At 42.2% G+C, this 23,046-nt stretch overlaps 1 protein-coding gene across 1 annotated transcript in view; it reads left to right on the top strand.

The window, feature by feature from the left end:
• The window catches only part of pdcd4a (programmed cell death 4a), a 30,028-nt gene that overhangs the window by 5,639 nt on the left and 1,343 nt on the right, over nt 1–23,046 (top strand). Inside the window, exons 3-12 of the mRNA XM_052137315.1 lie at nt 5,933–6,232; nt 8,160–8,257; nt 15,028–15,141; nt 15,422–15,643; nt 17,296–17,393; nt 18,528–18,642; nt 18,881–18,988; nt 19,086–19,196; nt 21,487–21,627; nt 21,722–23,046. The exon at nt 21,722–23,046 is cut by the window's right edge and continues 1,343 nt beyond it. Coding sequence (XP_051993275.1) covers nt 5,933–6,232; nt 8,160–8,257; nt 15,028–15,141; nt 15,422–15,643; nt 17,296–17,393; nt 18,528–18,642; nt 18,881–18,988; nt 19,086–19,196; nt 21,487–21,627; nt 21,722–21,772 — 1,358 coding nt within the window. The 3' untranslated portion in view covers nt 21,773–23,046. The remainder of the gene's footprint in view (nt 1–5,932; nt 6,233–8,159; nt 8,258–15,027; nt 15,142–15,421; nt 15,644–17,295; nt 17,394–18,527; nt 18,643–18,880; nt 18,989–19,085; nt 19,197–21,486; nt 21,628–21,721) is intronic.

Raw genomic sequence — 23,046 nt, 5'->3', positions numbered from 1 at the left:
TATGCTCTCTATTTGGTCCACGGCTCTTTTTGGTCAATGTTAGGTACTCCGTCGACTCTCCGTTGACATTGGAAACCAGTCCGTTTAAATTATATAGGAGTACTGTGCTCCAGACTAGCATATGAGAGCGGTGGCACTGGTGGGAGTCTGGGGCCTATATAAAGAAAAAGACAGTAATTATGACATTTTATATTATTATTAGGCCTGTTTTACAAACATTAGTGCAATTATGGCACTGTCATGTGGAACATGTTACTTTTTGCAGCACTGTTCAGGATGAGCCAATGACAATTGATTATTATTATTATTATTATTATTACTGGTTTAAGGAGTCTTAATCTGGCCCTTAGCCTAATTCTCATTAAACTTTGATTTCTTTATAAAATCATTTTGAAATTCAAATATATGCTCTATTTTACACACAAAAATCACGAACGTTTTAAAGAAATTTCTGGTTAATTTCTGATTACTGCAATGCGTCCAGACTCAAAAATAGGACCATTTATAAAGGAATAGTTAAACCATAATTTGCTCATCCTTATTCCGTTTCAAACTTGACTTCCCATTTCCTTTTAATATGAATATATCCATGCCAGTCGGTCCAAGTCGGTCCAACACGTCCAAGCTATTGGACACGACAAATGCAGCATGAACGTTATCTAAACGAGGGGTTTAATCCGTGTCGTCTGAAGCAATACGATCAGTTTTGGGTGTGAACAGACCAAAATGTAACTCCTTTTTTTCAGTCTTGCCATCTGCAGTGTCCTAGGCACGATCATATTTTGAAGCTCGATTACACTTCCTCACACTTGATACATGCGTGTATGTCTTGCTAACATGGGAAGAGCGTGTGTCTGAACTATCCCTTTAAGTACGGCGGGGTATTGGGCAAATTCTTCACGATACAGTACGTAGTCAATCACGATTCAGTACATACTATACAGTATGTCACGATCCAATAAATTGTCACGCATCATCAGATTGCGACTGAAACTATCCCAAATGCATAAGAGAGATCCAGATTACGAAGCCCCGTTCACATTGTTAGCGAGTTTGTCGCTGGATGTCGCTAGCCTCAGTTATCAGTGTCGCTAGTAGGCGTTCCTACTACCGATTACAATATTGTTATTGGTCGGTTTCACAACTGTGACTTGGCGATAAAACACAATATTGATATTTATTTAAAAAAAATAAAAAATCCCGTTACCGATGATGATCTTTTGAGTAATTAAAAAAAATTACAATTCTCGATTTTCTCCCCAATTTGGAACGGCCAGTTCCCAATGCGCTCCAAGTCCTCGTGGTGGCGTAGTGACTTCAATCCGGGTGGCGGTGGACGAATCTCAGTTGTTCCCGCGCCTGAGACCGTCAAGCCGCGCATCTTATCACGTGACTTGTTGATTGCGTTACCATGGAGACGTAGCATGTGTGGAGGCTTCACACTATTCTCCGCGGCATCCGCGCACAACTCGCCACACGCCCAACCGAGTGCGAGAACCACATTATAGTGACCACGAGGAGGTTACCCCATGTGACTCTACCCTCCCTAGCAACCGGTCCAATTTGGTTGCTAAGGAGACCTGACTGGAGTCACTTGCCACACGCCCCACCGAGAGCAAGAACCACATTATAGCGACCACAAGGAGGTTACCCTATGTTACTCTACCCTCCCTAGCAACCGGGCCAGTTTGGTTGCTAAGGAGACCTGACTGGAGTCACTCGGCACGCCCTGGATTCAAACTCGCGACTCCAGGTGTGATAGTCAGCGTCAATACTCGCTGAGATACCCAGACCCCCAATTAAAATGGAGTAAAATAAAAAGCTATCTGAATCAGACAAATATTAGCTGGCTAGCGGCTACATCTCGTCTTCTAGCCGGCTAATATGAGATTGTTGTGTACCGAATAAGACTGCACTGACAACAATACTCCGCTATCAACTGAACACAACAGCAACTCCGACATCAACACTATTGCCGTGTATACATGTACTCTTCGGTGAAATGTGTTTTTAATGATTCATACTGTTGTCATATTAATAGTTCCGTAAAAACTATATAATATAATAGTTTAATATGATTACTCATTTCAAATCTGGATAAAATGCTGTCATCTCTTTCTCAACTTACTGCACTCCATCTTGTTACACTGACTTTGTTTTTTAATGGAAATGTGTATAAAATAAAATTTTGCATGTATTACAGAAGTGTACGTAATAGTGCTATAGAGCTGTGACGTCAGTTTGTAGGCAAACCCCAAACTAATGTTTAACACAGATCTTATTTTACTTCTAAATCCAAAATGGCCATTAAATCCCATCGGAATATCCCCAGGGAACCCATGGTGAATTCTCTGCCATGTTTGTGGACTGCAATCTGAACCGCTCTATTTAATTAATATGCAAACGTGTAAAAAGTGGACCTGGAGTGCTTTGCATTGACGATGCACATTCTCTACTGCGACATGGGCTTTAAGAAAGCCTTACTCAGAGCAATTCCTGTGATGGTGTGAGATTTGGTCCAAGTTCTTGTGTGTTGTTTATGTCTAAACCATGCTGAGAAAATAACCACAAGTCTAAACGCCTTGATTTAAGATGGTTTTAGCTCCCCCTTCATTTCTTGTTATCTGCAACATGACGCAGTAAAGAGAACTAGAACATTCTTTGATAAACCTTTCACAGTTTATCTGATGTGAATGTGAGACCTGACCAGGTGTGCTGGAAAGAAAAACACTTGTATGCTGGACAAGCTGGCATGGGATAACTGAATTAAGAAATACAATTGAATTAAGAATAACTACTGAATTGAGAATTATACAGATCTGTTTACAGAAACAAAAGACATTAGACACCATCATGGATATACAAGCTAAAATATTAAATAAGATGGTGATAATAATAAAGGCTTGTTCAGAACAAATGTGAGACGAATTTGCAAGATGAACTTCTGACAAAAGGTCTATTGACAACAAGATATAGAAACATATTTACTCTGAATGCCGATCGGTCCCTAATTATTACCTAATTGGTCATTTACATCAGTGTAATCTTTCCTTAAGGAATATGCAATCTGTGTATAGTGGCAAACAGGCGTTTAGGAACGTGCTGTGGTTGTTTCTGTTGCTATTTATTGTTTTGAGGAAAAATCTAATATATAGAGCTTTTAGCCCCGTTGTACCCTTCTCCAAACAAATTCCCAAACCCAGCTTGTGACGAGCCAACACAAAACATCAAGTATGTAATAATATATGAGGTATCTGTACATTGCATAAAGAAATAAAAAAGGGGAGGGTCTGGGTATCTCGGCGAGTATTGACGATGACTATCACCCCTGGAGTCGCGAGTTTGAATCCAGGGCGTGCTGAGTGACTCCAGCCAGGTCTCCTTAGCAACCAAATTGGCCCGGTTGCTAGGGAGGATAGTCACATGGGGTAACCTCCTCGTGGTTGATATAATGTGTGGGGCGTGTGGTGATTTGTGCATGTTTGCTGCGGAGAATAGCGTGAAGTCTCCACATGCATTAGTTTCCATGGTAACGCATTCAACAAGTCACGTGATAAGATGCGCGGATTGACGGTCTCAGACGCGGAGACAAATGAGATTTGTCCTATGACACCCGGATTGAGGCGAGTCACTACGCCACCACGAGGACTTGGTGCGCTTTGGGAATTGGGCACTACGCCACCACGAGGACTTGGTGCGCATTGGGAATTGGGCACTACGCCACCACGAGGACTTAGTGCGCTTTGGGAATTGGGCACTACACCACCACGAGGACTTAGTGCCAATTGGGAATTGGGCACTATGCCACCACGAGGACTTAGTGCCAATTGGGAATTGGGCACTATGCCACCACGAGGACTTGGTGCGCTTTGGGAATTGGGCACTACACCACCACGAGGACTTAGTGCCAATTGGGAATTGGGCACTATGCCACCACGAGGACTTGGTGCGCATTGGGAATTGGGCACTACGCCACCACGAGGACTTAGTGCGCATTGGGAATTGGGCACTACGCCACCACGAGGACTTAGTGCGCTTTGGGAATTGGGCACTACGCCACCACGAGGACTTAGTGCGCATTGGGAATTGGGCATTCCAAATTGGGGGCGAAAAAAATGAAGGAAAAAAGAATGTGTTTACATCTTCTATATTATTTATTTACTGTATATTGGCATTAAACTGTGATTTTGTATGAGATGAGTAAAAGAGCAAAAGAATACACTTTGTTGTCTCAATATTTATGCACATTTATAATATGCACATATGTTATAAACAGACCGAATGTTTGTTTGTAGGACATTCATGAACTGCAACTATTACATTTTTTAAGTATGGAATTTTCAGGTGTTTGTAAATGTATCAGAATATGCCGCTTGATGAGCACCGCCAATGTGCTGGATTGTGCAGTAGCGACTACTGACTAAATGACAAAAAGCTCATTGGACACTTTTCTTCACAGTCTGAACAAATACAAATCCGTACTGCTCTCCGTAAACAACACAAACACGTACGATTGTTGGCAGACGATTTGTCTGACCTGGTGTGAATTGTGCAATAGGAATCTGTTGTTCCTGTGATTATGATGATTAATTGTCTCTATAAGGGCTTTCGCGATTAATTGTCATATTTTCCAGTGGTTTAATCCATGTCTTCAGAAGTGATATGATAGGTGTGGGTGAGAAACCGATTAATATTTAAGTAATTGTTACTGTAAATCTCCACTTCCACATTCATCTTGTATTTTGGCGATTCGCGTTCTTCATGCGTATCGCCCCCTACTGGGCAGGGAGAACTTTTATTGTAAAAAAGGACTTTTAATATTGTTCAGTTTCTCACCAAACCTATCAATGATGGGAAACCATATAATTGACCTTGTATACATTTGACATTAACATTGTTTATAATTTACATTTGCCTTGAGGATTCAGATGGAGCGCCAACTCTTGTGCCCTTTCGCCAGCGTGAAGCGTGTGTGTGGCTTCTTCAGGCTTTTATTGGCATGTGCCACTGGCAGACGCTTCCTGCCGTTTCTTGTTTTGCTTTCTTGTTTTTTTTGCTTAACCCTCTCAGCACGTTCATGAAGTCAAATTTTGATTGTTTTGCATAAACATGCAAGTCATCATGCTCCATTCACCAGCCTTGTGATTTACATGCAACCTTGTGTTGTTGTTCTCACTTTTTAGCTGATGAATTGCATGGCATTTTTATTGATGTAGTTGTAGCATGTAGCGATGTAGCATTGTTTTCACATTTGTATAATTTTTTTAAGTATTTATTGCAGCTATTGCACCAGATGAAAACAATAGTAAACGATCATTAAGCAATATCACACGTGGACTGGGAAGAGAAATCGAGCCAATAGTTGTTGAGTGGGGGAGGGGTTTGGGGGTGTTCACTGTCCTTTTCTGCATATCGCAGTGCCGTTTTGTGGTCCGTTCTGCATAATGTGGAGGCTCATTTTAGCTTATCACGGCCCATTCGGCACGTTTCGTGGCCAACCCACCGGCCCGCTCGGTTCTCCCGATAGCAAGTCCGCCCCTGATCGGCCGCAGAGTGCGTCGGTCCACTGTGAAAATGCCCGGTATGCCAGATTACCAGTCCAGCCCTGCATGCAAGAGTGCTGTTCTGAATATCAGCATGTCTGAGATTCAGCCGTGGGCATGAGGCTTCAGATCCTGAAACCTGTGATGTAATGACTCTGCAGACAAATGATGGACTAACCTGGGTGTTAGTCCACCACTGCAGGTGTTTTTCTGTGGTTAGTCCTTGCGTGATAGTGTAGACATCCAAAAACTGTATTTTGACCAGTAAATGCAATGTTTTATAATGTTAATGTAATTTATAGCGTGCGCTTGTGCTAAAATGAATGCCTCTTTCAGTGAGTGTTAAATTTGTTGTCTGTGCTTGTCTGTTCTGTCTTTGTCCGGTACAGGAGTTTTCCCATCGGAGCCAGAGCTGGATGAGCAGAATGGGTTGTATGGCAGTGAGGATCTGAATGAGTTGGAAGTGAATGGGAATTGGACCCCTCAGGAAAAGGCCCTGCATGAGGCCAGACTGAAAGCGAAGGCTAAACGCCGCCTGCGCAAATCCTCCTCCCGAGACTCCACCCGGGAATCGTTCTCTGACTCGGTTTCAGGAGAGGTGTCTACCGATCCAAACAGCCCCAAGGGCAAAAATGCTGTAAATGACAGAAAGTCACGGACAGGAAAAGGTCGGGGATTGCCCAAAAAAGGTGAGACTGGGAAATGCAAGCCACTTTCACTACAGACTGACCGATAATTGTTTTAAAGATGTTTTTCACTGATATTTACACATTTCAGGCCACTTGATCAGAATCCCTTGTGCTAAACTCCCAAACTTACATTGACAGATACTGTAACATTTATTGCACCTCTGGAAATAATGTCAAATATTGGTGACGAGACAGCGTTTGACTTAAACCTACCCCCCCGGGCAGTCAAGGGCCCCTGGGCACTGGCCCCATTGGCCCAGTCAGTAATCCATCCCGGTCCCCCACCTCGTTTTATTTTTTACTGAGCATTTGAGAATATGTACCAACTAAACCTTTTTATTTTTTATTCTATGCACATTAGTAAAAAATTGTAATGCTCTCTTTTAACGGCCAGGAATGTCTTTGAAATAATTTAAAGCAAATACTTGATTAATTAGTGTAATTCATGGACTAAAAAAAAGGGCCTATTTATACGATTCTTGTTTGGGTCCAAGTTTGTAACATTAAATTTTTTTAAATGCATCTGTATTTTGAAGGAATATTCCGGGCTCAATAAAAGTTCAGATCAATCGACAGCATTTGTGTCATAATGTTGATTACCACAAAAATGTATTTCCACTCGTCCCTCCTTTTCTTTTTCTGCCCAATTTGTAACGCCCGATTCCCAATGCGCTCCGAGTCCTCGTGGTGACGTAGTGACTCGCTTCAATCTGGGTGGCGGAGGACGAATCTCAGTTGCCTCCACGTCTGAGACCGTCAATCCGCGCATCTTATCACGTGACTTGTTGAACCGCGGAGACGTAGAGCGTGTGGAGGCTTCCGTATTCGGCATCCACGCACAACTCACCACACGCCCCACCGAGAGCGAGAACCACATTATAGTGACCACGAGGAGGTTACCCCATGTGACTCTACCCTCCCTAGCAACCAGGCCAATTTGGTTGCTAAGGAGACCTGACTGGAGTCACTCAGCACACCCTGGATTGAAACTCACGACTCCAGGTGTGATAGTCAGCGCCAATACTCGCCGAGATACTCAGACCCTCGTCCCTCCTTGTCTTAAAAAAAAAAAAAAAAATCTCTGTTCCAGTGAGACACTTTCAATGGAAGTCAATGGGGACAATTTTTGGAGGGTTTAAAGCTTATAATTTTATAAAAGCACTTATATTAATTCTTCTGTTAAAACTCGTGTATTATTTGAGCTGTAAAGTTGTTTAAATTGTCACTTTGGGGATTTCAGGGTTTGCTAACATTACATCGTCATGGCAACGCAGTTGTAAAATTGTCTATATCTCTACACAGATAAGTGATTTTATGAGATTAACACACATATTGTTTATGTCTTGTGTCTATACTTTTGAAACAGTATTTTAATGTTTACAGATTAAACCCCATTGACTTGCATTGGAAGTGTCTCACTGGAACACACATTTAAAGAAGAGGAGGAACAAGTCGAAATGTATTTTTGTGGTAATCAACATTGACACAAATGCTCTCGATTGAGCTTAACATGTATTGAACCCGGAATATTCCTTTAATGAAAAAGCGTCCCAAATCAAACCTCGAAACGAGCCTGCGCTGACATGACAGAAGTTCTTCCTTGAGCTTGTGGAGAAAACTCGTCCTGTATTTCATCTTAACTTCCAAAACTTGTCCAGTCATCTTTGCATGACCTCTTCGGAGAACGTAGTTCCAAACGGTTCCTTTTCAATTCCATTTATCTGCGCTGTGGAAAACAGTGCTTATTACTTATTTACTGTCAAATGTTATTATGGCGTGTGTGTAATGAAATAACATATTACTTTAAAGAGCAGTTCATTGATTATTTGTCTCATGTCTGTCCAATCCACTCGGGAAAAACATCTCTACATCTCTAGGCTTTGCTTTTCACTTTTAGATCTTTTATATCCCTTGTTCGTATGACTAGGTGGAGCGGGTGGTAAAGGTGTTTGGGGGGCAGCGGGCATGGTGTATGAGGTGGAGGAACCTGACTCCAAGGACCCCAACTATGATGAATCTGCTCAGGTAATAGTACACCTGTAGTTTATAGCTTTATAGACGACTTCAGTTGTGTTTAGGTCAGAGAGAGAATAGATGAAATTGTGATTTCACGTTACAAGTGACCATGTTCTTCAGACAGGCAGTTTTAGGACTATGAACAGTGCTACCATCTGTTTAAGCATCATTTCAATATTTTATGCTTTTTATCATTTTTATGATTCAAATTTTTTTTCTCCAGCAAGCATTACAAAATATATTTACTTAACACATAAAAATGGTGTCAACCTACCCAACTCACACCTATAACGTGCACTAGTCACACTAAAGGGGCAGTTCACCAAAAAATGTAAATTCTCATCATTTATTCACCCTCATGCCGTCCCAGATGTGTTTGACTTTCTCTCTTCTGCAGAACATGAATGAAGATGTTTAGAGAAATGTTGAAGCTGTGCAGGTCCTTATAATGCAAATAAACAGGTGTCATCAGGCCGCTGGCTATTTGACGGTCCAAAAAGCATATTTAGGCAGCATAAAAGTGGGAACGTATGACACCGCGGAGACTCACAGCATGTGGAGGCTCATGCTACTCTCCACGATCCACACACAACTCACCACATGCCCCATTGAGAGAACCACTAATCACCACCACGAGGAGGTTACCCCATGTGACTCTACCCTCCCTAGCAACCGGGCCAATTTGGTTGCTAAGGAGACCTGACTGGAGTCACTCAGCACACCCTGGATACGAACTCGCGACTCCAGGGGTGATAGTCAGCGTCAATACTCACATTTTATAACATGACTTGTTGAGCGCGTTGCCATGGAGACGTAGCACGTGTGGAGGCTTCACGCTATTCTCCGCCGCATCCACGCCCAACTCGCCACATGCCCCACCGAGAGCGAGAACCACATTATTGCAACCAAAAGGAGGTTACCCCATGTGACTCTACCCTCCCTAGCAACCGGGCCAATTTGGTTGCTAAGGAGACCTGACTGGAGTCACTCAGTACGCCCTGGATTCAAACTCGCGACTCCAGGTGTGATAGTCAGCGTCAATACTCGCTGAGATACCCAGATGCCCATTTGGCACAATCTTTAAAAAATAGTGTGGAGAGTGTGCTCTCCAGAGGATCATTTGATTAGACATTTATTAAACTAAATTGTTTAGATTTCACTTTTTGTTAATTTTGTATATTTTTGGCATATTTTAAAGTGCTTACATTACACAATTTCAGACACATGTTACAGGAAAGGTTTAATGAAGCATCTTCTGGCTGCAGCCATTTTTGCATAATTTTTATTAAATGAGGAGTTTCTATACTGATCCTCACAGCACAATCACAATATTTGAGTTTTTTAATGTATTTATTTAGTCAAATACAGAGCTGCACAGTAGAGCATCACCGTATCAATGAAAGCAGAAAATTAAATCTTTTGCTTGTGATATATTGCTTAGATATAATGTATGATTATTGATATCATTATTACTACTGCATTGAATTTTACATTTTACATACAGAATTCTGTCGCATTTTGTCCATTTCAGACGTCTCGTTAAAAGGGATGTTTTACCGAATGTTTTAGACCTTCACCAGAATTCTCCCCTCTGTAAATGCAATGTGCCCTTATTAAACCATAAAAGTCTTTGATTTAATTATATAAATATATACTTGGCATAAAGTGCTCGTTGTCATTTATACACACAGAGCACATGTGACGCTAATGATACAGCTCACATTCACTTACTGTTGATGCTCGCAGCTCAGCCGTATATAAGACCGTCAATGGTATGTTTAATTACATTTCCGCCTTTTGTGGTTTAATCATCACACTAGGACATCATGATTTTACTTTGATTAATTGTGCATTCATACATTCATTTTATCCCAATTTTGTCCATTTCCATGACATTCCGCATTCTGTATTTAATTCCGTCTTCATGACTTGATTCCACGATTCTGTCGGTGTTTTCCGCGACACGGAAATCGTAGGGCCCTTATAATAATCCACACGACTCCAGTTGATCAATTAATGTCTTCTGAAGCAAATCAATAGGTTTGTTTTGAAATAAATCGCTAATTAAAACTTTATTGCAACTTCGAGCAGTTGATGCATCAGTGACGCAAGCGCTATGGTGCGCTCACGCGCAAAGTCAGAAGCGTTTTTTTTTACAACAGAGGAACAAACGTCATGTGAGTTTGTTCACTTCAGACAGAAATACAGCGATGGGCGGAAGCAATGATTTGGCGTTAAAAACGTTTTAATTATTGATTTGTTTCTAACACAAATCCTATCAATTTGCTTCATAAGGCATTAATTGATTGATTGACTGGAGTCGTGTGGATTACTTTTACGCTGCCTTAATATGACTTTTGGACCGTCGAACAGCCAGCAGCCTGATGACACCCCTTTACTTAATTTTAAGGACCTGCAGAGCTTCAACATTTCTCTAAAAATCTTAATTTGTATTCTGCAGAAGAAAGTAAGTCACACACTTCTGGGTTGATATGAGGGTGAATAAATGATGAGAGAATTTTCATTTTTGGGTGAACTGTCCCTTTAAGAAAATGATTGTTCAAATAAACCAGTTAGAATAAAAATAATAGAAAATAAAGCAAATACTACATTAGTGTAAAAATAATATTAAAAAAAATGAATGACTATTGTTAAGATGGTATATCTGTCCTTTTGTGGTACTTGTGATGACAAGGGTCAAAGGTCACACACAATAAATATCTTGCCAGCAAATATCTACAGAATCACATTATAGTAACACCAACATTTTGAACTTCCGTATTTTCTGGAACATATGTCATAGTTTTGTTTTCCATCATCTGAAAGGCCCTGAAAGACCTTTAGTCTTAAGCTACTTATACACATTTATACGTAACTGATGTCGGCTGTTCAAGCACGCGTGCACCAAAACCATTGAAGAGATGGTGGAAGCGTTTTATAGTTGCCAATTTAGAATATTTTGCCCAGATGTAATCGAAGGCGCTTTCCATTTCAAAGTGGGGATGTGCAAGAGTACTCCAGTAATGGAGTACTTATTCTGCACCAGCTACTCGAGTATTAATAACACTACTCAAATATCATAAATTAATTCATTCCTCTGCCGTGAGCTGCGCTGAATTACACCGTTTTCCCTCTGAAACTCTCACCACATCTCGCAGTTACAATTGAGTCCACTGGGGGGCGCTGTGTATGTGTGTGGTCGAGGTGTGGGAGGAGAGAATTTATCATGGCATCTTTGCTTTTTTGAACTTCGAAATGTGTATTTGTACCTTCGATAATCAAACTAAATGATTATTGCTTGCACAAACGAGTGGCTTTGGCAGAAATCTTTATTCACATGTGTGTGAATGTTAATGATTGTATGATCATTAACTCACCCTTATGCCGTTTTAAGGTGGACCACAAGAACAGGTCCGGTCTGAGATTAGTTGTAATTATCTCAGGCGGAAAGATGAGCTTCTGATCTAGATCAACCGGTATTTTCCAGTCCTGGGCAGCCTCCAGGAGGGTCGATTCCCTTCTTGCAGTTGGCTTCACTGGAAGTTATCCTGCTCTTATGAAGGTGGTGGTTTTGGAGAATACAGGTATTGGGGAGAGAGGGCATTGGTAGTAGTTCTCCTTCCCTCTAGGGTAATCGCCAGCTGTCTCAGGGCCTGGTTGTGCCTCCAGGTGTAACGGTCTTAGGAAAGACTGGTTTTGTAGCCGGCTAGGATGTGCCTTAGCATTGCTGGTGTTTGACAGAGAGGACATGATGGATCTTCAACAACCCACTGGTTTAGATTCTTGGGTGTGGGAAGGACATCGTAGGTGGCTCAAATGATGAAGTCTACTTATCTCCCAAAGATCCTTCCAGGTGAGCTTACGATGCTCCAGGTTTTCCCAGTTAGTCCATTGGCCCTGTTTGGACTGCGAATTTGCCTTTATGCATGTCTCTGCCGCCTCCGGCTGCCGGACCTCGGCTACTACCAGCTTTCTTCTCTGGGTGACTGTCGCCTTGTGCCATGTGGGGGGTCTTGCCCCGAGTCCAAAACCCCCTCTTCCCTGCTGCACCTCTCCTACGATGTCTCTATGCCTGAGAGCAAATTTTGCTTGCTGTACGTCTTCAGACGGGGTCCACTTCCTCCCAGTTGCCAGTCTGGGAGTCTCCGCGTGTATCATAGCGTCTTGAGACTCGATCAGGTCCAGCCTCACTTTGGTGCATTTGTACTCTTCAGTGAGGCTAGAAATAGGCAATTCCAGAGCACCGTTCCCATACAAGCCGATATTGCGGAGGCAATGCGGGAGTCCAAGCCACTTCTTGATGTATGATTTGACTGTCATCTCCAGCTTCTCGAATTTGGTAATGGGGACCTCGTAGACTCTTATAGGCCACATCAGACGGGACAGCAATCTGAACTGCAGACACCACAGTTTCAACTTACCATGAAGCAAAGGTCTTGCCTATGCTAACAAGGCCTTGGATAGTTTCTTCCCTCAGTTGGTCATTCTGGTCTGAGTCCTTGAAGCTTGTGTTGTACCATCTCTCTAAGCTCTTGACTGGCATCTCCAATACTGTCGGGATGGTTGTTTCATCAATGTGGATTCTGGTCTATGAGTTTCCCTCCAACAATGGATATGCTTCTGGACTTGCTGGGTTTGAACTTCATCCGTGCCCACGTTATGTTGGCATGAAGCTTTGACAGTAGACGTTTGGTACATGCGATGGTTGAGGTCAGGGTGGTCATATCATCCATGTAGGCGCTTGGGAGGTAGTCGCTGTCTAGACTGCAGATATTCTCCTCCTACGACCCATTTGGAGGCTTGCATGATCAATTCCATTGCCATGGTGAAGGCTAGATTGGAGATGGCGCACCCTGCCATTTATTCCCACTTCCAATGATTGCCATGATGTTGTGTACACTGTTGTAGTGAGGCAGAATTGCAGATCTTTAAAGTAGTTTCTGACCAGGTGTGGGATGGTCATTGGCACATGGAAGAACTCAAAGTCTGTCCAGAGAAGACATTGGGGGACAGATCCAAAAGCATTCGCTAGGTCCAGGAATAAGATGTGCAGATCTCTTCCTTCCCTCTTTGCAGTCTGGATTTGATGCCATATCATGCTTGTATGTTCTAAGCATGCCGAAAAGCCTGGATTACCAGCTTTCTGTATCGAAGTGTCAACCAAATTGTTCTGTTTCAGGTATGTTGTCATCCTTTGAGCAACAATGCTAAAGAAGACCTTCCCTTCAACATTCAAAAGACTGATTTGACATAACATGTCAAGTTAATGGGCACCAACACTTTCAGGCTCCAAAGAGGGCATAAATCAATCAGAGAGGTAAGTTGGCATAATGGTGAGTAAATGATGAGAGAGTGATCTTTTTGTTTGGGTAAACTTTTCCTTTAACATCTCAAACTGCTTGAAATATTTATTGGAATTTCTACTGGAATTTAAGTAAACTCTGACAGGATGATTCTTGGAAATCTGGAATTTTGAAAACATTGCCTCATAGAGACAAATTTTGCGATGACCACTTCCCCACATTAAATTTAAATGTTCTGTAAAGTAATAAAAAAATGACTTCAAAAGGTTTAGGAGTGAGTCGTTTTTCGAGATTTACGATTATACTGTAAATCACTTTCACGAATCAGCCCCCAAATGTAGTCTCCCATCATGTTCTCGCTATACTGTCCTTGGTAGCGGCGTTCAAAGTTTAGTATATCCTGATGGAAGCGCTTGCCTTGCTCCTCCGAGTACGCTCCCATGTTCTCCTTGAATTTATCAAGATGAGCATCAAGGATATGGACATCCTACAGTACATTGTGCCATAGTTCTTCACCAGAGTCTCAACCAGCTCCACGTAGTTTTCAGCCTTGTGATTGACAGGAAGCCCAAACCACTGCGATAAAGCTGTTCCAGGCCTCTTTCTCCTTACTAGTGAGCTTCTTGGGGAATTAATTGCACTCCAGGATCTTCTTTATCTGTGGTCCGACGAAGACACCGGCTTTGACCTTTGCCTTAGACAGCTTAGGCAAGAGTCTTGAAGGTACTTGAAGTCTGCCGACTCCTTATCTAGAGCTCTGAAAAATTGTTTCATAAGGCCCAATTTGATGTGCAGTGGTGGCATCAGCACCTTCCGGGGGTCCACCAGCGGCTCCCACTTGACGTTGTTCCTCCACACAGAGAACTCTGTCCACTGTGGCCATTCCCACCTGTGGTAGTGCACCTTGGTGTCCCTGCTGTCCCAATAGCAAAGACAGCAGGGAAACTTGGTTAAAACCGCCTTGGAGACCCATCAGGAATGGCCACCATTTTGAAGTCTCCAATGACCTCCCAGCCATACTCGTCATACTTCAAGGCGTCCAGCAAGGTCTTGATATGTATCCACTTAGGCAGCTGGAACTAAACTGAACTGGTGGGCTTAAGGTCCCTGTATTTATACTAATATTTATATTACTGGAAAGTTCTAGAAGTTACTCCAAGTATATGAATCCTATCTGGAATGTTCTGGAAATCACTGTCCTGGTCACAAAAGCAAAGTTTGTGGGGAATAATAGCTATTATCTATACTTTTGAGACATAATAACACTTACTACCCAGGAACCAATAATAATAATAATAATAATAATAATTTGTTACCCAGTATAATGGATCCAAATGAACTCACTAAATTGGTTCCTTTATGCCAATTAATCTTTTACCCTGAGAATTTAGAAATGTAGAACATTTAGCCTATTTTCCCCTGTTCTCTTCTCATTAAAGGTGTTTTTCTAGTGCCAGACTCTTGTTTGTTTATCAGGGAGACACCGTATATGCCACAGTAGTACCTGAGCTAGATGAGAAAGAACTTGAGAAGACCATCAACCCCATTGTGCAGGAGTACTTTGAGCACGGAGACACCAAAGAAGTGGAGGTGAGCTTTAACTAAGCTGTGGCTTATACCTAACACAACTACATGCCAAATAACCTTTGTTTTGTAGTGTAATGTGGAGGAAAACATTTTAGACCCAATGAATGCTAGATGTTCTGTTCCCATTAATAGTTTACAATTTGTCCTTCACTGTCTATCATCAAAGTTGATGTAAGATTAATTAGTCAGTGCAGAAGTTTACCGTGACTGTTATCTGAAACTGATGAGTTGCTTTTAATTTATTGTTTGTGAGCTTATCTCCGTTTCCATCTCTGCCCGGTAGATGTTACTCAAAGAGCTGAACCTGGGACATAACAGATACGAGTTCTCCTCTCTGGCTGTGTCTCTGTCTCTGGAAGGCAAAGCCAGCCACAGGGAGCTCACATCACGGCTTCTCTCGGACCTGTCTGGGAAAGTTCTGTCTGAGAATGACATGGCACGTGCATTTGACAAAATGCTTAAAGAGCTGCCAGACCTCATCCTGGATACACCAGAAGCCCCACAGGTAGGGCAGACATGACAAGAGTCAAAAAGAAATCCCAATTCCAGTGTAAATCCAAACTGTCCGTGTCTATTAGGCACATATAATTGATTACGAGTGTAGTCCAAACAACCCAACGGTTTTTATTTTATTTCTTTAAAAAGGAACTAAAAGTGTTAACTAGAAGAAAACACTTAGGTTGAAGTGATTAAAACTAATTTCTTTAACCACTCCACAGATTTAATAGTGGTTTAGGACATCTACTTTGTACATGCATGAGTAATTTTTCCAACAATGGTTTACAGACCGATTGTTTCACTTTTAATTGACTATAATCACAATTCCAGTGGGTCAGAAGTTTACATGCAAGTTAACTGTGCCTTTTAAGCAGCTTAGAAAATCCCAGAAAATGATATCAAGCCTTTAGACAATTAGCTTCTGATAGGAGGTGTACTGAACTGGAGGTGTACCTGTTGACGTATTTTAAGGCCTATCTTCAAACTCAGCACCTCTTTGCTTGACATCATGGGAAAATCAAAAGAAATCATCCAAGACCTCAGAAAAAAATTGTGGACCTCCACAAGTCTGGATCATACTTGGGAGCATTTTCCAAACATCTGAAGGTGCCACGTTCATCTGTATAAACACCATGTGACCACACAGCCATCATACCGCTCAGGAAGGAGACACATTCTGTCTCCTAGAGATGAACATAGTTTGGTTTGAAAAGTGCAAATCAATCCCAGAACAACAGCAAAGGACCTTGTGAAGATGCTGGAGGAAACAGGTGGACGAGTATCTATATCCACAGCAAAACCAGTCCTATATCGACATCACCTGAAAGGCTTCTCAGCAAGGAAGAAGCCGCTGCTCCAAAACCACCATAAAAAAAGCCAGACTACAGTTTGCAAGAGCACATGGGGACAAAGATCTTACTTTTTGGAGAAATGTCCTCTGGTCTGATGAAAGAAGAATTGAACTGTTTGGCCAAAATGACCATCATTATGCTAGGAGAGAAAAGGGTGAGGCTTGCGAGCCGAAGAACACCATCCCAATCGTGAAGCATGGGGGTGCAGCATAATGTTGTGGGGGTGCTGCAGGAGGGACTGGTGCACTTCACTAAATAGATGATGACATCATGAGGAAGGAACATTATGTGGATATATTGAAGCAACATCTCAAGACATCAGACAGGAAGTTAAAGCTCGGTCGCAAATGGGTCTTCCAAATGGACAATGACCCCAAGCACACCTCCAAAGTTGTGGCAAACTGGACTAAGGACAACAAAGTCAAGATATTGGAGTGGCCATCACAAAGCCCTGACATCAATCTGATAGAACTAAAAAAGCGTGTGTGAGAAAGGAGGCCTCCATCCTGACTCGGTTACACCAGTTCTGTCTGATTCCAGCAACTTATTGTGAGACGCTTGTGGAAGGATCCCCAAAACTTTTTGGCAATGAAACCAAATTCTTAGAAAGTGTTTGTAAACGTCTGACCCACTGGGAATGTGATGATAGAACCATAGCCCGCCATTGGGAGCAACTTGGGGTTCAGTGTCTTGCTGAATTACTCCTTGATTGCTACTTGAGATTAATTCAGAGACCGTTTAAAAACATCTTTTTCTCAACTCTCTTATTAAGAAGGGATTGTAAAATTGGTTTCCTCCTCTTCCTCAGATGCTTGGGCAGTTTATTGCTCGTGCCATTGCTGACCACGCTTTACCCATGAATTTCCTCGACTGTTACAAAGGCAAGGTGGATTGTGACCATGCCAGGTGAGCTTGATGTTTGATAGTCTTATAGCTGTAGACCTTATTCACTGTAGTGCTGTCCTGTTATGGGAATGACGACGAGGCTTGCTGTCTGTTCAGTGGGCTGTACTGTTGTTTTAGTGTTTTGGATCGCTCCACTGACAAAACATTGAAAAAAAAAAAACATCTTTCTTTCCCAGAAATGTCAGTAGGCAGAAAGTCCAGAAAATATTAGTTGTGTTTAACATTAGCGGTATTCAAAGTGCTTTACACGGTGTCCCATACACACACTCACCCATTCACACACACACACCCATTCACACACACATTCACCCATTCACACACACACCCATTCACACACACACACACACACGTTACAAGTTTTTCAGTGATTCGCAAGACTTTTGATTTATGTGAATTCGCGAAACAAACAACTTCAGTGGCAGCTTCCAAACAAACAAGTGTGAATGGAAGGTGCACTGAAAATAACTAAATTGTTTGCTCAACAACCAAAACATGAACATAAATAGCTTTAACTCAAACATAAATTTAAATAAAAAAAAAATTAAAATCCTCCCAATGTGGAATGCCCAATTCCCACTACTTAGTAAGTCCTCGTGGTGGCGCGGTTACTCGCCTCAATCCTGGTGGCGGAGGACGAGTCTCCGTTGCCTCCGCTTCTGAGACCGTCAATCGGCGCATCTGATCACGTGACTCGTTGTGCATGACACCGCGGAGACTCACGGCATGTGGAGGCCCATGCTACTCTCCACGATCCACACACAACTCACCACACGCCCCATTGAGAGAACCACTAATCACCACCACGAGGAGGTTACCCCATGTGACTCTACCCTCCCTAGCAACCGGACCAATTTGGTTACCCCATGTGACTCTACCCTCCCTAGCAACCGGGCCAATTTGGTTGCTTAGGAGACCTGACTGGAGTCACTCAACACACCCTGGATTCAAACTCACGACTCCAGGATGTGCTGAGTGACTCCAGCCAGGACTCCTAAGCAACCAAATTGTCCCTCTTTAGACGTGTGTTCTTTATTATCCGTTTCTGACTCGCCGTCTTACCCTTTCTTCCCGTTTCCGTTTTTTTGCACATATCTTGATTATTGTTGTGTGTACATCATCTCATGATTGTGTTAGAGCCGCACTGGACCGAGCATCCGTTCTGCTCTCCATGAAGACGAAGATCATGCGGCTTGATAATGTGTGGGGCGTTGGCGGCGGCCAGAGGCCTGTCAAACATCTCATCAAAGAGGTGAGGGGCCTGACGGTTCATAAACCTCCTGAGGATATGAGCTATATAGTGTGTATGTGGTCCTTTTGGCTTCTGTCTGATCTCTTGTCCTCTTATGGACGACAGTAAAATCAATTACTGGTAATATCTTGCTTATTAAGTGTATTTAATAGCGACACAGACACTATTTTGGATGTTCTCACCCTTTGCCACCCAGATGTGACAGATAACAGTAGGTTTTTGGTTGTCTTTGTTACAGATGAACCTGTTGCTGAAAGAGTACCTGGTTTCAGGTGAGCTGTCTGAAGCCGAGCACTGTTTGCGAGATCTAGAAGTGCCACACTTCCATCATGAACTGGTCTATGAGGTATGCTGGGATATTTAAATACTGTGATTAATACTTGAAATAAAATTCTGCCATATAAAGACTGCAAGTGACTTGTTTCTCTTGTTGTGGGGTGTAGGCTGTGGTGATGGTACTAGAGTCTACAGGTGACACGGCCTTACAGATGATGGTCAAGCTCCTGAAGGCTTTTTGGCAAACTGGCCTAATCACTCTGGACCAGATGAACAGGGTTTGCACAATTAGTTTTTTTACTGATGTGGTGCGTGCTGGGGGACAACTTTTTCTTGGAAAATGTATACTTAATTTTGAGAATGAGCAACACTACAGAGAGTTTTCAAATTTTTTTTTAAAGGGACTTTTTCTATGATCTAATCATAAAATAATGAGTCAAATAAATCTCTACCAATGTTCTAGGACTGGGTAAAATCTCTTTTCCGATGCAATCTTTGTTTGAATGATCTTGATATCGAGTCTTATATCTGAAGATCAATCTTTTACTCAATACGGCAACCCTCGACAAAGTGAGTAAAATCACTTGCATATGCTACTTAATTTGGCACTGTGTGAGTATAAATGTCAACGATTAGCCATTGGCTTGTAGACTTTCAGATTTCACTCACTAGTGTTTGCGCAGTATAGTCATTAGTGACGAAGAGTTCAGCAGCGAGATCCTTTCACGATGAGTTTAGAGTCAAAGTTTGCTTTTACTTGTTCTGCGTGTCCAAAGACGAGATCCACGCAATCCGTTTGTCATTGAATGTTTCTTTTGATATCCATTCTGTTCTTTAGTCAGTTGTTGTTGTTGTTGTTGTTTAAAACACCAAAAGAGAAACATTTAATTCTAATGACGCAGAGCACAGATCCTCAAAAGAAATGCATCCTCTCTTGTTCATATGAGCTCATTGGCTGATGCCGGTAGTCTTAAAGCGACAGTACCGATTTAGCACTTGTTACATTTATTGATGGAATACACTGATTTTTTCAAACCCTAAAATGTGACCAGTATGATAAACAAATGAAAATATTATTTGTAAAATGATCAGTTTGGAATTGTACCTAGAAGGATAGAAAATCCCTTGATAATCAAGAGCATTAGCTGAGAGAGAATTTACTTCATATGTAAGCTAAATTGGCATTTGTAACGGAAAGGTACCCATATGAATCGATATCGGAACCAAATCGAATCGGGAAAACTGTATCAATACCCAGCCCTAGTTCTGTTCTCCTCATTTTGGAATGCCCAATTGTCAATGCGCTCTAAGTCCTCGCGGTGGCGTAGTGACTCGCCTCAATCCGCGCATCTTATCACGTGATTTGTTGAGCGCGTTGCTACGGAGACGTAGCACGTGTGGAGGCTTTATGCTATTCTCCGCAGCATCTGCCCACAACTCACCAAACGCCCCACCGAGAGCGAGAACCACATTATAGCGACCACGAGGAGGATACCCCATGTGACTCTACCCTCCCTAGCAACCGGGCCAATTTGGTTGCTAAGGAGACCTGGCTGGAGTCACTCGGCACGCCCTGGTTTCAAACTCGCGACTCCAGGTGTGATAGTCAGCGTCAATACTCGCATCTTATAACGAGACTCCTTGAGCGCGTTGCCATGGAGACGTAGCGCGTGTGGAGGCTTCACGCTATTCTCCGCAGCATCCACACACAACTCACCACACGCCCCACCGAGAGCGAGAAGCACATTATAGTGACCATGAGGAGGTTACCCCATGTGACCCTCCCTAGCAACCAGGCCAATTTGGTTGCTAAGGAAACCTGGCTGGAGTCACTCAACACGCCCTGGATTCAAACTCGTGACTCCAGGTGTGATAGTCAGCGCCAATACTCGCTGAGATACCCAGGTGCCCCAGTTCTTTTATGTTTTAATTAAATCTGTCAATTTAAATCCTTAATTTAGTGTGATTTAAATATGAATAATAACATGCACTTAATCATGTCCCAGACCTGTAAAAACCAGTAAACCCCTCTAAATGATGTAATGAGGAATGTTCCTACCATCTGAGCAACTCAAGCTTGAAGTATGTGTATATATATATATATAAAATGTATTTTTGTCCAGCCTGGAAGCCCAGCTTGTCTATTTAGTGATTGGTTGAGCCCTCAACTGGGCAGGAATTCACAACAAATGTCCAATAATTGAAAGGGTGATGTACATGATTGACAGCATATAAAAGCACCACCGCTTAGCCAGAGAGTTGGGTAGCTTGGAGAAAAGCACCCGGTTATTTGCAATCTGACGTAACACATTTGCTTCTGTTTTCATCATATTTTGCTGCAAAATCAGTTTAGTTAATTCGTTATGTTACTGTTGGAGTGGTAGTTTGAGCTGCTTTGGGAGCAACATTGCAGACACCCAAAATCACCGTCTGTGCTTCCTCGCACCTGCCGCTACTGTTAATCTTTCATGTCATCATGTGTACCGTACCAAAAACCATGTATACATTGCCATGTACATCCTTAGTGGTTTGTGAGAGCATTATTGCTTTTGCATGTGTTGTACACAGGGCTTCGAGCGCGTGTACAATGAGCTGCCAGAGATCAGCCTGGATGTGCCTCATGCACAATCCATTATGGAAACCTTTGTGGACCTCTGCTTCCAGGAGTCAGTCATCACTAAACAGCTGAGAGATTCCTGTCCAACCAGGTCAGACAGCTCACCTTTGTTTTCCCAACTAAGTCTCTTCCAGTAAACGGTTGCATCATGAATTTACCCACCATGTGTGTTCTTGTGGCAAGCAGGGGCGTAAGCGCTTTGTGAGCGAAGGCGACGGAGGGATCGTGAAGAGCTAGAAGATCCACAAGAGCTCTGGCAGGCCCCTGATGCTGAACGGGCAACGTCTCGGGGTATCTGTCCTCACAGTCATCATCGTTCATCCTTCGAGTACACAGAAATATTCTGCGTCAGAAACGCTATTCTCATTTAGAAGAGTGACACCTGGGAAATGCTGTTCTCTCCTCCTTTATGCAAGGCTTGTTTTTGATTGTTTATGTTGGTGTTTGTGCAGCATAAGCGCTGCAGGGAAAGAAAGGAGAGAGGAAAGCAGCACTGTGTCTTCAGACAGCCAATAAATACAGTTTGGGATGAGGGAATTTCAGTCTTTTCAGTTCAAGTTGCTCCTATGCTATTATAACAAGTGTTCATATGAGGGTGTTCACAGTGGGCCCTCAATCTTTAGCTTTCCTTGCCATGTAATGTGTAAAATGTAAAGCACAAAATAACGAAGTTAATAAAGAATTGTGCTGTTCAAATGAAGCCCTTAATCACAAATTGTTGGGCCAAAAAGCAATATTTTGCAAAGCGATTGGGGTCACATTTATTGGTTTTCATTTATGTTGCATGCTTAGCTGCCATTTCTTTTTATTGCTCGATGATTGCGTAAAAACTCATCACCACGATTGTAACAAGATTCTGCAGCTTTCTTGGTTTAACTGTTTATTGACGCTCTCTCTGAAAATCTCTGGTTATTTCCAGTCGGATTTTCCATCATGCTTATTATTGATTTTATTCGTTTTTTCCCAAACGCATTTCAAGCAAACTAATTCCGTTTCTGGCTAGTTTGGGCTCTACGTCAAGAAGGTCTCTTTGATTCTCATTTTCATAGCCGCGTAATTCCGTTCCCTCTCTGACGGTGTAATTGAGAACAATCACTTCACTGTTCTTGTGTTGAAGTGGACGACTACATCTGTTCAGTTAAGCTTACTATAATGATAACTTCATTGGGTATCATTTTTGTAAGTGGTAAACAAAGAAGCAAATTCCACCATCTCAATCAATACTTTAAATATCTCCAATTAACCAAAACGACTTTTGTACATGAAATCAGTCTTTGTATCTGTTTGTACATGGGACACTTTTTCAAAAGCAAATTCATTATTTTTGTCAACAAGCAGTTCGAGAATCCAGCGATTTGACTAATTTCAATAAAAATGTGCATGTTTCATTGTGTGCATTTATTCCAGGGCAAGTTGTCACATTTTACTGCAATGAATATTTCTCATGGTAGGGTTATTTTTGAGAGTATGTTTATTTATTTAAAGGAGTCATATTCCCCTTGGGCCCCCTC

This window comes from Xyrauchen texanus, chromosome 11, assembly GCF_025860055.1.
Source record: "Xyrauchen texanus isolate HMW12.3.18 chromosome 11, RBS_HiC_50CHRs, whole genome shotgun sequence".
NCBI lineage: Eukaryota > Metazoa > Chordata > Actinopteri > Cypriniformes > Catostomidae > Xyrauchen > Xyrauchen texanus.
The sequence above is the reverse complement of the archived record's forward strand: the minus strand, read 5'-3'. Positions and strand labels throughout refer to the sequence as shown.